The following is a 15,069-nucleotide window of genomic DNA, read 5'->3' as shown; positions in this document are numbered from 1 at the left end:
AAGGAGAGCTAACATCTGTGTAACACTTGCTCTCTGCCAGAGATCCTTTTCATACCACTCATGGAAATGGGATGCTAAGAGCCGTCACCTCCATTCTACAGTTGAGGAAAATGAGGTGCGGAAAAGCTGGTAAAACTTGAGTGACAGAATGTGATTTTAACCTCAGCAGCCGCCGAAGAGAGTGCCTCCCATCCTGCCAGAGGGATTAAGTGTGAACTTAGTAATATGACAGCCCGACTATCTTCATAGATCTAGTGACATTATTAAAAAAGACTGTCACTGTTATATGACCTAGAAAAATTGCTGATGCAATTCTTGTTATTTTAGTAAAAACTTAGAGATTAGACAGAGTCAAAAATACCGTTAACGGGGCTTCCCTGGTGGCGCAGTGGTTAAGAATCTGCCTGTCAATGCAGAGGACACGGGTTCGAGTCCTGGGCTGGGAAGATCCCACATGCCGCAGAGCAGCTAAGCCCGTGTGCCACAACTACTGAGCCTGCGCTCTAGAGCCTACGAGCCACAACTACTGAAGCCCACGTGCCTGGAGCCCGTGCTCCGCAGCAAGAGAGGCCACCGCAATGAGAAGCCCGCGCACCGCAACGAAGAGTAGCCCCGCTCGCTGCGACTAGAGAAAGCCCACATGCAGCAACGAAGACCCAACGCAGCCAAAAATAAATAAATAAAATAAATAAATTTATTAAATATTAAGACCTCAAGTCACCCTATGGCTATCAATTTAATGGGGGAGTTATTGGAAGAAAAATGATCTGATCATTTTTGGATATTTAATGAGAAATTTGCTTTTCAAATTTTTTTTTTTTTTTACTTTCTGTTTTTTTGGCCACGCCACTTGGTCAGTGGGATGTTCCCCAACCAGGGATTGAACCCGGGCCACAACAGTGAAAGCCTGGAATCCTAACCACTAGGCCACCAGGGAACTCCCTGCTTTTCACATTTTAACTTGGTAACTTTATATGTTTCTTCATAAGTAGTTTATTGGAGACAAAGTCATTTTTTAAATGAATGATGTATGTAATAATTCACGTGAATTTACCCACTGTTGTCGTAGTCTGGAGTGCTGATACAGAGCAGGACCCTATGAGGCTCCTGGGCATGAAGGCCTTCCTGTGGCCCCCATTTCTTGATTACAGAAAATGGGCTTCATTCAGCCTCCAAGACCTTCCCTGAGCTCCAATGGGCAGGTTCAAACAGTTGCTAATTAGGGAAGGGAGGAACGGTCAAAAGAAACAATAGTGCAGTCTTGGGGCAGGGTCCTGGTCTCCCCCTCACCCCCCAAGGGATGCATATCACAATATCTCTGGGCTGTTCGGCAGATACTGAAACCTCCTCCAGGTGGGAGAAGTTAACTGTGTGCTGCCCACAAGCACAGAGACCCCAGACCGGTTGGAACCAGAAGGTTAATGATGCCGACTCCCACTTACCTCCCCACCAACCAATCAGAAGAAAGCCCACGAGCTGACCACACCCTCTTTGAACCATTACTATAAAACTCCTCGATATCCACTCCAGGTTGGACACACAGTTTTGAGGGCACCAGCCCACTGCGGCCCCCGTTGCCTGGCAAAGTATTAAAGCTATTCTTTTCTACTTCACCTGAAACTCTGTCTCTAAGAATCAATTTGGTGTCAGGGTACAGACGCAGGATTCGGCTTTAGTGCCTCATGGGGACCAGGCATCTTCCATGCTCTGTCTTTGCTTGGCCCCCTCTGGGCTCAAAGGCAGGGATAGTACATATTCTGCCAGAGGGAGGTATTGAAGCACATGCTGTGTGTAAGCATGGTGCACTTGGCCGTGACACTGCAGAGGGGATTTTAGCTCTGATAAATATTGACTTTTCCTTGCAGGAATGGCTACATAATTTGCAGGGCCCCTGGTTCAAAAATTATTAACGATTTCAAGCTGGTGATAGCAGAACAATAAACTAACGATGGGGCCCATCTAAGGTTGGAGCTTTGTGTCACTGCACACAGTTTGCATATCCAGGAAGCTGGTCCTGTTTCCATGTTATAAAAATCTGGAACTTAGGGACACATTTCATTAAGAATTGTATGGCTAAAAGTGAAGAGAATGAAAGGAGATTATAAGGGAGTGAAAACAAATTTCTGGAAAACCAGAAGTGAATGCAAGCATGGGAAGGCAGCCTTGTGATTATCATAAAACTGGGTTCTAACCTCTGTAGAAACTTAACAAACAGCCCAGGGAAACTTAATGTTGACGTAGGAGGGAAACAAATACACATCACAACAGAGGAAGAGAGAAACCACACCAGCTATCTAGAGAAATCAGCTCAGACTTCATGCTTAAATACAAAAGAACAACCAGACATCACCAGACAGAGGGAGAGTTACAGCAGCCTGAACGGGAAAGAAAGAGATAAACTAACAAGAAAGGGACATGAGAAAACAACTTAGTAAACACGAGAGGTTTAAAAATTGTTATCCTCAGAGATATTTGAGAAGAGTGTGCATTCATGAAGCAAAAGCAGGGCGCTATTAAACAAAAAGGAGATCTTAAGTATATTTCATTAATAGCCAAAGTAATTTTTAAAAATTCAATAGAGCTTTAAGATAAAATAGAGAAAATCTCCCAGAACATGAAGTTAAAAAACAAAACAAATTAAAAAAGAATATGAAATATATGAGGGAACAAAAATACCCAGCTATTGAAAACCAGCCCAGGAGGCTGTCATCCAATAAGATTTCCAGAAAGGGTGATAAATCAGAGAAAATGGCAGGAAAGAAATTTCAAAGGATAAACAGAAAACAATTTCCAGAGAGGAAGAGAGAAACGAATCATCCTCTGAAAAGGACCCAATGAGCCCTAAACAGATTAAACGAGAAAAGACGCCCCCATCAGAGATATTCTGGTGACATTTCAGAACATGACGAATGATAAAAAGATCACAAGTGCTTCCCAAGGGAAAACAATAGTTCCCTGCAAAGATGTGAGGAGACCAATATGTTTCTGGGCATCAACACTGAAAGCAGAAGTCAGTGGAACTATGCCATCGAGATTTAGGAGAAACTTCTTTTGAACCTAGAATTCTATGTCAGGCAAATTATCAAAGGTGCGGGCAGAATAAGGACATTTAAAAACATGCAACTACTCAAAATTTGTGCCTCCTATACATCCTTCTACAGAAAGTTACCTGAGGGTAGTTACTCCAGCAAGATGCCTGCAAGAAATGTCTGTCTCAACCCAGGGACCAAATGAAAAGAAATTATAGATAACTTCTCAGCTGGAAGGACAGAACGAGTCAGTCTAAGTTAGAGCAGTAAATTAGAAGGTTCCTAAAGTCTTCAAGAAGAAGTCATTGGATTTCAAGCAGTAGCGAGTAATGAAAAAAAGGTTACAAGAAGAAAAAGAAAACAGAAATTCTAGTAAACAGAACAATGAAAACTGTATAAGAAAATCATCATTCACTAGAAAGCTAACTAAGCTATGTCACAGCATAAGAACAGAGAAGTCACGTATTTATCTGGTATATTCCCCCTCCTGTGACCCAGGGGTCCGTGACTGCGACCTGGGCGCCGGGGACACACAGACCACCAAGGAGTTCTTGCTTTGAGGAGCTCACAATATAGCGGGAGGTACAACCTGTGGGGAAGGGACTCAGGGTAGCAACTTCCAGTAAGTGGAACCGCAGTTAAAGAAGCAGCACACTGAGAGAAAATTTACTTGCAGCTTCCCCGGGACCCATCCTGCTGTACCACCATCCCTTCGCAGGCGCTGCCCAAACTTCCCGGCTTCCGCCCGCACCACTCTGGCTTCGACCTACAAACTGAGCCTGCGCGGAACTAGTGCGCACGCGCCGACTCCAGTCCAATCAGTATCTCCAACGGGGAGGGAGCTAACCTCGGGTGGGGCGGAGTCTCGAGGCCGAACAGCAAACGTGATTGGTCGGCCCCGGGGCACCCATTCTTTTGTGGGCGGGGTCTCGCGCTAAGTCACGTCTAGTAAACTGTTCTCCTAATTAGGGAACCTTCTGGCGCGGGCGGGGCGAGGAGCTGAGAGCGGCTCGGTGTGCGCCTGCGCCGAGTGCCGGGACAGGGCGTGTTCCTCGTTCGGGTGCTCGTTTTGCAGAGACCGAGTGCATCTCTCGCCGCCGGAGTGAGCTCTGCAGAAGCCTGTTGTTCCCACGCGCAGCCTGTTAGGTGCAGCCCTCCGCAGTGAGTATGTGTGTGGCGTTGCCCTTGTGTTTGCTTCTCTCTCCGCGGCGGGAATGGTGCTGGACGCTTCCCACTCCCTGTCCCGCTCTCCCCATCCCCCTCCCTGCCCCCGGACCCTGCCTGCGGGTGCCCACTTTCCAAGGCCAGGGGAAAACTGGAGAGTGCCAGCCGGGGGTTCCCTCATTTCTCTCTCTGTACCCTCCTGGCCGTCGCCCACGTGCTTTGTTGTTGTCGTTTGGTACAGGTCATGTCCAAGTCTCTGAAAAAGTTGGTGGAGGAGAGCCGGGAGAAGAACCAGCCGGAAGTGGACATGAGTGACCGGGGCATCTCCAACATGCTGGACGTCAACGGCTTGTGTAAGTTCTCCGGAGGGCCTTCCCCTCGGAGGAGCTGGACGGGTTTATGAGTTTAAGAAGTAACTGCTGGTGGCGGTTGCAATGGTTTACATCCCACCCGCTGCTTGGCTGCTTGTTAACAGCACTTGTCGAGGGCTCAGCTCGGAAAGCTTGCAGTCAGAGTTTGTTCTGTCCCAGCTGGAAAACGGACACGAGAGCCAGGTTAAGAATCCCCGGACCGTGGCTGCTGGACCGCATCAGTTCTCCAGGCTGACTGATGGCCTTCGGGTGGACTTACCACACAGTTTACTAAAGAGCCACTTGGTGTTTTAATGGAAAATTAGTTATGAATCATTTTTCCATTCTCTTAATATAGTCTCCTACGTAGCCTTGAACAAATGCCCCACGGAAATTACCTGATAAGTGTTCTTGCACCTGGAGCAAGTTAAACATTTCTTGACTCATTACCTTTTTCTGGGTTTATTGTCCTCACTTAGTTCAGGCTTTTGTTACTTCCCCCCTGTGCTATTGTAATGTCTTTCTAACTTTCCCTCTTGCCTCCAGTTTTACTGCCCCTGTTGCTTTCCTGTAACATGCATCTTATTGCAACTCTCTCCTTTAAACCGGGGATTGCAAATTCAGATGTCTTCAGGGGCCAGGTGAGGATGGTCATGAATTCTGTAATAGGTATCTCATCTGAAGGCGGCAGCTGCTACACCCGCTCAGATCTAAACAGGTGTCACCACTTGGGGATGTTGGCCCAGTGTTGCCAGATTTTTGGGTTTTTTTTCTATGAAGCGAAGAATCCAGATTTTTATATAAAATTTTCTAATTTTTAGATATTGACAGTTAATTCCAACACATTAGAGGTGAAATCAAGCTCTTCTTTAGGTTGATTGTGGCTGAAGTTTGGACCTTCTGGTTGTCCACTACCAATGGTAATGCTCCATGTTCCTTGCTGAATCTGACTACAGCCTACCTTAGCACCTGTCCCTTCCATGCATCTGGCATCCCAGCCATACTGAACTGATGGTCCTTTCTGAACCAGGCCATTCCTTCCCGTCTTTGTGCCTTTAGAAGTATCGTTTCCTCCCTCCCCACCCCCTTCACCCCAGATCCTTTTACTTACCTGTCAAGAGTCAGCTCAGACGCCACAGCCTGTGTGAAGCCTTCTCAGTGAAGTTGGACACACTTTGCTTCATGACCCTTTTTTTTTTTGGCCGCACTGTGCGGGGCCTGCAGCATCTTAGTTCCCCGACCAGGGGTTGAACCCGTGTTCCCTGTAGTGGAAGCTCAGAGTCTTAACCACTGGACCACTAGGGAAGTCCCGCTTCATGACTCTTCTTACACAGGATTGTGATGTGTTCTTAATCCAGACGTCTCTCTTCCCCACTGGGAGGCCGAGGGGAACTAAAGCAGTGCAGTATTCCTGTGTGCCTTCTTTATTCTAGTGCCTGGAACACAGTAGGTGCTCCGAAATGTTTGACGGATGAAGGAAAGAATGATGGATTAGGCCTGCGAGCTGATGAGATCCAGACCAGGATGTGACACTGGAGAGGAAGGGGGGATGTCCAGGAGACCCTAAAAGATGACAGATTGCTTGTTAGGCCCGGAGAGAGCAGAGTCAAAGTTACCGCGAATCCGTGGTTCGCGCCTGGGACAGAGATTGGGGTTGGTGCCATTGATACGTCTCTGCAAAAGGCAAGGGGATGCAAAGCTGTAGGTGATTTGCGTTTGGTAATCCTTAGGAAGATACCTGCCATTAAGTTTAGCTTTTGTACGAATTAGCATTTCAGCCTCCTGGGCTGTGCTGGCCTCTCTCAGTAGCAGTGGCTTCTTGGTGGCAGCAGGTATCTCAGGTGATGGTCTGGCAGTTGCAGATCTGGATGTGTCCCCGTACTGCCCCTGCCCTGCTGGGATCATGATGGTCACTGGGGGCACAGCTGTGTCAGAGGAAGGGGATGGGGGGGAAGAGGATGGAAGCAGGAGGCCTGGCTCGGCTGTGCCCTTGGTCCCACGGGTTTCTGCCCCTCAGGGCTCTTTCTCGTGGGCTTGAAAAAAGGTTGCTTTCACTAGAGGAACTTTGTACTCCTCAGCTTTGAAGAGGATTCTCTGTGTAATATTTATAAGTAGGGAGAGTGGTGTAGCTATTTCAGTTCAGTTGCTTTATCTCTTTGAAGCCTTGGCTTTTATTGAAGAAGAAAAGATAGCCACTTGCTTCCTGAAAAAGCTCTTTCCGGTGTAATATTAGGTGCTGAAAAGCAAGGTCATTCTTGATGTTTTCCCAAAGAAGTCGCTTCAGGAAGAGCAAGAGTGCTTCTTGGGGAGTTTAGTGGAAGTGAATTTGGAAATTCCACCTCCTCAGGCCTCTGGAGTGTGGTAGACCCAAGGAAGGGGAGTGGCTGCTTTCTGCTAAAGCTCCCCGACTTCTGGAATCTGAGGGTCCCAGGATGCCTTCAGAATCCCATCCTCCACTGGGGCTCATTTATCAGTAGCGTACATAATTTTATGTATTTTAATATCTTATATATTAAAGTATTTGGCATGATCACCTTAGCTGTAGTATAAGGATTCCCATAGTCTTTTACTTATAAACTTTTAACTGTAATCATGAGGTTTTATTTTTTATTTATTTATTTATTTTTGGCCGTGTGGCTTGTGGGATTTTAGTTCCCCAACCAGGAATGGAACCCGGGCCTCGGCAGTGAAAGTGCCAAGTCCTAACCACTGGACTGCCAGGGAATTCCCTGAGGTTTTATGTACTAATATCAAGATTGAACCCAGGGAACAGCTTATTCGCATGGACAGAGAATGGTATTATATCTCAAGCCTTCCCTTCATTATCGTTACTTTGTTTAGTTTCTCTAACGATGAGCAAGAATTAAGCTTTGAAGCTAAGAGTGGTAGTTGTGTACTTATTCTAAGCATAGGAAACAGGCTTCACTTCTGCTTGGGAGAGTTGCGTCTTATAAACGTAGCCCTTTCATTCCTCTGAGACAGTAAGTTGCCTTTAAAAAATGCTTTCAGGAGTGGAGGTACCAAAAGCTTTCTGACGGGGAAAACTTCATAGGCTGGAGACAGACATCCAACAGGTTGTAGAATTTTCTGTCCGTCCAGCCAGGTTCTGGAGATGCTCAGATCCAACCCTGAGAGGCAGACGCAGTCCAGTGATTACAAGTGGGGCCTCGAGTTGAATAGACTGGGTTTAGATTGTCCAGGTTTACTTATCGCTGTGTTACTTTAGAGAAGCTACGAAACCGTTCTGAGCCTCAAGTGCCTCATCGTTAGGTGGAAACGTAAGTACCCACTTGGGGGGCGTGGGTGTAGCGCCGAGTGCACTGCTTCCTGTCAAGGGCTTAGCACCGAGCCAGTACTAAGTACACAGTGACCGCTAACTGCTCATGTGAATGTCCAGAGAGCGCGTAAACCTCCTATGGAACCAGTCCCAACGCGGTCGATGGCCTGAACCAGGAATAGCCTGGTTAGTTGGACCGGGAAGGGCATCTGTGTGTGTTATGTGTTGACTTTTTGTGTGGCTTAAAAGAACCTGGTGTGTTTGGCCCTTTTGCCTAGGGTTCGCATAGATTTTGATCGCTGTTTCCTTAAAATGATCGCTCATTTTATTTCTTTTCCTTCATTTTTTTTTCCTGCACAGCATGTAATCTGCTGAAAGCTTCTGGGAGGAATGGTACCAATTTTGTACTTTTTATTAAGGAGATTTCACGGCAGAAACTCTCTCTCCTGCAGCAGCTGTTCACCCGGATGATAAAGTTGCTCTTGAAGGGTCCTGTCATCAGCTTCCTGGGAGCAGAGACTCCCATCAGCAGCCAGAGAGACTTTTTTTCATTTCTTTCATTTAAGTGTTTTTGACTTTTTAATCTCTTCACATTTACTGCCCTCTGGGTGTCAAACCTTTATCAGTTTTTGTTGTTGTTTTTCTTCAGGTTAGACTAAAATATCTCTCAGATACATTTTATTTTATTATTATTTTTTTAATTTTTATTTTATATTGGAGTATAGTTGATTAACAATGGTGTGTTCATTACAGATGTACCACAAAGTGATTCAGTTATACCCATACAAGTATCCATTCTTTTCCAAATTCTTTTCCCATTGAGGTTAACACAGAATATTTTAAAAGAGAAAAATCAGCTGCCTCTGAGGTAGTTGTCTTTCTAAAGGACCCTGCAAAAGAATCAACAGGCGTAATCCCGGGTTGGTTATCTGGAGGGGCTGTTAGCCCGGGAGGTGGCGGTGCCGGCTGGGAATTTTCATCATGATAGGACTTCTCTGGGGGATGATAGAAGAGCTGGGACGACCATGTCACTTTCACTGTGATCGTTATTAAGACCTTTTATTTTTTTGCTCTTCTGACTTGTGTGTTTAAGCCCACCTTTGTGTTTTTCAACATCTTGGCCTGGTCAGTCCTTACCCTTTCTCTCTCCAGCCACCCTCCTCCCAGCCTTGTGAATCAACGCGTGTTGAGGGAAGAGATGACTTTCTGTCCATGTGACTCCATTCACATGTGTCACCTCCTCCGAGAAGCTCCCCAGGACTAAATTTTAACCCACCATCCCCTCCAGCCTGGCTTCAACGTCTTTTCTGGGCCCTGCGTGCGCACCTCTGTTATTTTTGTCCTTGGCGTTTGGGAAAAATTGATTGAAGAAGGTTGCTGTCCTTCTCAGTTAAGAATTCAGGTGCGCTGGGGTAGAAAGCATAGCACAGGAGAGAGGGCGCACACACCCTCTGGCTTCATTGTAACGTCATCACCTCTTTGAAGGTCCTGTCTCCAAATACAGTTTCACTCTGAGGGCTTCAACACAGGAATTTAGGGGGCCGCAGATCAGCCCATCACGTCTGCATCAGAGATTCTGAATGGTACACACGTGAGTGCTTACGTGGTGGTAAGTGCTTCTCGCGTCAGCCTTTGGTGCAGATGATAATCGTCAGCGTTTTAGAGATGAGCAAACAGAAGGTCGAGAAAGCCCCAGCATCACACGTTCTGTAATCCTGTGTAGTGTGGTTTCCCAGCCCTGGCTCAGGCCTTAAGGAGTGATGCTTTCCAGGGCTAAGCGGGGCTGGCGGGCCTAACCTCACGCCAGACAGTTTCAGAATTCTTTAAAAACACTGTGCAAGGGGCTTCCCTGGCGGTCCAGTAGTTAAGGCTCCCTGCTTCCACTGCAGGGGGCGTGGGATCGATCCCTGGTCGGGGAACTAAGATCCCACATGCCGTGCAGTGTGGCCAAAGACAAAAAAAAAATGTGGTATTGGTATAAAAACAGACATATAGACCAATGGAATAGAATAGAGAGTCCAGAAATAAATCGTGGCATTAAAAAAATCCCAAAAAAACAACACTGTGCTAGGCTAAGAAAATGCATCATTTTTCCAGTCTGCCAGCTTGGAAGCTTAGGTTTATCACATTGTTGCAGGGCTTTAACCGTTGAAGAAAACAGTAGAGGCAACTTGGTCTCTATCTGGTCAGAGTTAACTCTGAACCCTCCCCGTTTCCTTAGGCTTTTCTGAAAAACTATTAATTTTAACTGGATTTAACAGCAGATGTGAGATTTTTTATACTGTACGTTAATTCATTTTTTTCTATCTTCACACTTAGAACATTAGCTTAAAACCCTCTGTGAAGTATGGTGCTGGAGAAGATTCTATTGGGGCAGTATTGGTTCATGTATCACAACAGAATAAACCTGAGTTGAATGAAATGGTAATTGTAGTTGTAGTTTACCGGTACGTCATAAAGAGCCTTTTCATTTCATATGTTTCTCTGTGTGCCTGTTAACGATTCCTCCAGACTCAGAATAGTTCTTAAGGGTAAAGTGGGCCAAATGAAAGACACACCTCAGACCAGGTGGGGAATTGGAGGGGGTCTTGGCCTCTTGGTTTCTCAGAGCACAGCACAGAGCAGAGATGGGCGACTTGGTTTACATCCTCAGCGTGCAAGTGGTTGTTTTGCAGATGTTTACATACACAGTTGGTTTTTCAGAGCTGTAAATACTTCAGTCTTCAGGCCTTGCGAAAGATGCCTGTGTAACCTGTTACGTATTCTACAAATTGTGTCCTCTTTATTAGAAAAGGATAAAAATAATAGATAATTTAAAAATATCTATATGGAGTGTATTAATACACACGCACACACGCGCCGGGCGTTGTACGCGGCTCTCCATGTGGATTATTTCCTGTAAACCTCACAGCTTCGTTAGGACTGTTACCATCATCGCCATCATCCTCGTCACCCAGTCTATAGCACAGAGACGTTGAGAGCGTAAGTACCTTGCTCCGGGTCACACACTAATGAGTAGTCGAGTCAGGACTTGCAGCCGGGCGCTCAGACTTCAGAAGCTGTGTTGGTAGCTCATGCTTTCTTGCCTTACTCATGTCACTAACGTTTTTGACAGTCAGGTGCACGTACGAAGGTACAGCCGCTGATTCAGCAAGCGTCCACTGGGCGCCTCCCGGCGGTCTGGTCCCGGAAGCCGCGTCCCTGCCCTGTAGGGGCTGCTGAGTTGGAATCCGCTGAGGAGCGCGTTCAGGGATGCCAATCCTCCTCTGCTCTTGCCGACGGGGCCGAGGAAACAGGAACCTTCTTCTTCCCCAAACGCTCAACGCACTCTTGTAAAGAAATCCATTTCAAGAAGCCTTTACTGAAGTGCTCCTATAGATAGGCGCACGTGTAACAGTACAGGGTGACAGATTGTCAAAGCAAGAAACGGAACACAGTGGGCATGTCCCAGGCACTAGCCCCTCAGGACAGGGTCCTGACTGACGGCATGGATTCCCTGTGCCTGTTGATGTGCATCGTTCAAAGGAGAGAGGGTTTACAGTGTACGCTCTTTACTGGCTGGTCCTTAACGCTCAGCATCTTGTTCATGAGCTTCATTCGTGCTGTGACACTGGTTACAGATCCAGGGTGCGGCTGCCAAGTTCAGGCATCCGTTCTGCTGTTGATGGATGTTCGGGTCGCTCCCAGGCTCGGGCTGTCACCTGTAGTGCTGCTGTGGCCACGTGAACACACGTATTCCTTTCTGTTGGTTACAGACTAGAGGTGGAATTATTGAGTCATGGGGTGTGCTCTTGTGTACGCTTTACAATGGAAGCAGGAATCACCGAAACGGGGAAGACATTTGAAACTTAGATGTCAGGCAAAGGCCTAACGTTCTTGATGCAGAATGAGCTCTCGCAGAGGTGCTGGTCAGGCCGCACGAGGTGCTCACTCAGTGCACTGCCCTCTTTCGAGAAATTACTCACACCCCAAGCTTTTCTCTGAGAATTAGCTTGCTCACAGATTGGTATCATCTGTACCAGCTGCTGGCAAACTTGTCTGGTTTGTAGGCTCACCTAGGGAATGTTTAAACGTTCTGGTGCTCAGGCTGCACCCCAGACCAGTGCAAGGGGAAACTATGAATGTGGAAACAGGTGTCAGAAATTTTGCTCTTTAAAATAATATGTTTGCATCCATGCACCCCACAGCCTCGCAGCCACGGTCCTTGTTCAAGTGCAAACTGTTCGTTTTCGGCCTGTGGGAACCTCTTGTCGTTGGCTCTCCCATCCAGTGGACGTGAGCAAAGAGTAACAAGCTGTTCCCGGTGTGTCTGTGAATTCCCATCCCGAACCTGGAATCAGCTGTCCTCATAGAAACCCTGTTTTTGTTTGTCTGTCTGAGTGGGCAATATTTTGGGACCACAATCCGGGCTCCAGGGGTGCTCATTATTCCTGGGTCGTTCATGGTCTTTAGGCATTTTTAGCAGACAGAGCTAAAAAAAAACAAAACAGTATACACACACACACACACACACACACACACACACACACGTGTGTGTATATATTCGCAATATATGTATCTGTAGATATATACAGATACATATATACATGTATATGAAGATTAAAATAACGAGTTCATACTGGTAGGTCCAATTCAAATACGGGACTGTAAGGCTCTTATTTAACTACCTTCACACTAGTCTCTACTTTTCTTCCACTCTGAGAATCCTGATTGTCAGGGATACACATGATGTTAGACTATCTCACAGTTACTTATTTGGTACATTACACACAAATAGCAATGCTAGTATTACCAGCTCCAGTATTGCTGAAAAGAGTCGTTTTGTGCATATTCTATCCCCATTCTCCTTTTTTTGTTTGTCTTATTTTACTTCAGTTTTTTTTTTACAGCAGTTTCCCCTGTTGTTAACCCTCCAAAGTTTCCCCTATTATTAACATCTGGCATTCGTTCGAGTGATACTTCTGTTGCAGTTGACGAAGCAGCATTGATACATTAGTATTCACTGAAATCTGCAGTTTACATTGTCGGCAGCTGGTTGTGCTGTAACACACTATGGCTTTTAACAAATGAATAATATCCTACAGAGTACTTTCACTGTCCTAAATACCCTCTGTGTTCTACTTATTTTTCCCTCTCTTCCTCATTACCTCCTGCTGAACCCCAGGCAACCACTGAAATTTTATGTCTCTATAGTTTTGCCTTTCCCAGAATGTGATACAGTTGAAATCGTATAGTACGTAATCTTTACAGAAAGCCTCCTTTGACTTAGCAATATGAGTTTAAGTTTCTTCTGTGTCTTGTCTTGGCTCGACAGCTCGTATTTTTTATTATTGGTTAAAATTCCATTGTCTGAATGCACCACAGTTTTTTTGTCCTTTCACATATTGAAGGACATCTTGGTTGCTTTCAGATTTTGTCAGTTTGCCGCTATAAACATCCATGTGCAGATTTTTGTGTGAACATAGTTTTTTGACTCCTTTGGGTAAATGCAAAGGAACAGAATTGCTGGATCGTATGGTAAGAGCATTTTTGGTGTAATAAGAAACCAGCTGTCTTCCAAAGTGGCTGAACCATTTCGTACATCCCCCGGCAATGAATAAGAGTTCCTGGTGCTCCACATCCTTGTTGATATTTGGTGCTGTCAGTATTCTGGATTTTGGCCATTCTGATAGGTGTGTAGCGGTATCTCGCTGTTTTCAGTGGGCAGTTCCTTAACGGCGTGTCGTGTGGAAAATCTTTTCATATGCTTGTTTGACCTCTGTATATCTTCTTTGATGAGGTGCTGTTAAGGTCTTTGGCCCATTTTTTAATTGGGATGTTTGTTTTCTTATTGTTGGATTTAAAAAGTTCTTTGTGTATTTTGGAAACAAGTCCTATATCAGATGTGTGTTTTGCAAAAATTTTGTCTTAGTCTGTGGCTCTTGTTTCCCTTTTATTAACATTGTCTTTCATAGAGGAGAAGTTTTTAATTTTAATGAAGTCCCAGCCAGTTAACACCTTTTTTTTTTTTTTGGATAGTGCTTTTGGTGTTGTATCTAAGAAGTCATTACCAGATCAAGGGCTGCCTAGATTTTCTCCTGTGTTGTGTTCTAGGACTTCACGCTTTTTTGCATTTTACACTATGAACCACTTTGAGTCAGTATTTGTCAAAGGTGTAAGTTCTGTGTTTAGATTTTTTTTTTTCTTATGTAGATGTCAAATTCCAGCACCATTTGTTGAGAAGATTATCCTTTTTCCATTGAATTGCCTTTGCTCCTTTGTCAGAGACCAGTTGACTGTATTTGTGTGGGTCTGTTTCTGGGCACTCTTCTGTTCCAGTGATGTCTTTGTTTTTTTCAATTGGTGGCTGTGGATTTATATGGTAAGTTTTGAGTTGGGACGTGTCAATTTTCTGAGTTTGTTTTTCTTTTTTAGTATTTTATTGCTATTTTGGGTCTTTTGCCTTTCCATATAAATTTTAAAATCAGTTTGTCACCATTCACAAAATAAACTCGCTGTGGTTTTCATTGGGATTGCGCTGAATCTCTAGATCAAGTTAGGAAGAACTGGCTGGCCAGAGGTGGGACTGAAAGTTCCAGCCCTGGCAACCAGCCCCCATCCTTTAGAAACTGCTGAAAGTCACCTCATTAACATAACAAAGACGCCTTTGTTTAGATTCATTGTGGTAGAGCCTCCTGTTTGGGTGTTGTTTAATACCTCTAGAGTTGATATAAGGAGAGAGTATTGTGTCCTGACTCAAAGCACTGACTTTGGAGCCATGGTCTTTATTAATTATCCCATTTTGCTGTTTATTTGTAACATGCCCTTAGATCACTTCCTGTCTTTGTACGTCATTTTCCTCATTGATAAAATGGGAAAAATGTGCTGCCCCTCAAATAAAAGATGACATCAGTGTAGTACCTGATGCAGAGTAGGGACCTCAAAATGATCCTCAGGATCAGTCATTAGGACGTTCTGCATTTGTTACGCGGAGGCACAGGCTGTTCTCTGGTGGGGCGGGGGGTTTGGGGCTGAAGAGTCTAATGGGCTTTGGGCAGGAGTGGAGGTGTGGATGCCCTCAGGGGGCACCTCTGTTTGCTGGATCTGTGTGTGTGGCGGGGAGACAGGCCAGTGGCAGAGGCTGGGGCAGGATTGTGGGAAGAGATGGAGGGGGGACCCCGTGGATGATCAGAAAACAGGTACCGAGATTTGAGCGTGGGGGCAGCTGATGACAGGTGTCAGTCCAGTAGACTAGGGATCTGGGACTGGC

At 45.6% G+C, this 15,069-nt stretch overlaps 1 protein-coding gene across 3 annotated transcripts in view; it reads left to right on the top strand.

Moving 5' to 3' along the window:
• Nucleotides 1-4,020: 4,020 nt before the first annotated feature.
• Nucleotides 4,021-15,069, top strand: part of RSU1 (Ras suppressor protein 1) — a 195,749-nt gene continuing 184,700 nt past the window's right edge. The window contains exons 1-2 of one of the 3 annotated variants that reach the window (XM_082385696.1): nucleotides 4,021-4,190; nucleotides 4,435-4,546. In XM_082385696.1, the coding sequence (XP_082241822.1) occupies nucleotides 4,438-4,546 (109 nt within the window). In that variant the 5' untranslated portion in view covers nucleotides 4,021-4,190; nucleotides 4,435-4,437. Of the gene's footprint in view, nucleotides 4,195-4,434; nucleotides 4,547-15,069 lie in introns of all 3 variants that reach the window. The other 2 variants (XM_082385695.1, XM_082385694.1) reach the window with 2 other exon arrangements.

Source organism: Balaenoptera borealis (genome assembly GCF_965194805.1).
Source record: "Balaenoptera borealis genome assembly, chromosome: 3".
In the NCBI taxonomy this organism is placed as follows: Eukaryota; Metazoa; Chordata; class Mammalia; order Artiodactyla; family Balaenopteridae; genus Balaenoptera; species Balaenoptera borealis.
The sequence above is the reverse complement of the archived record's forward strand: the minus strand, read 5'-3'. Positions and strand labels throughout refer to the sequence as shown.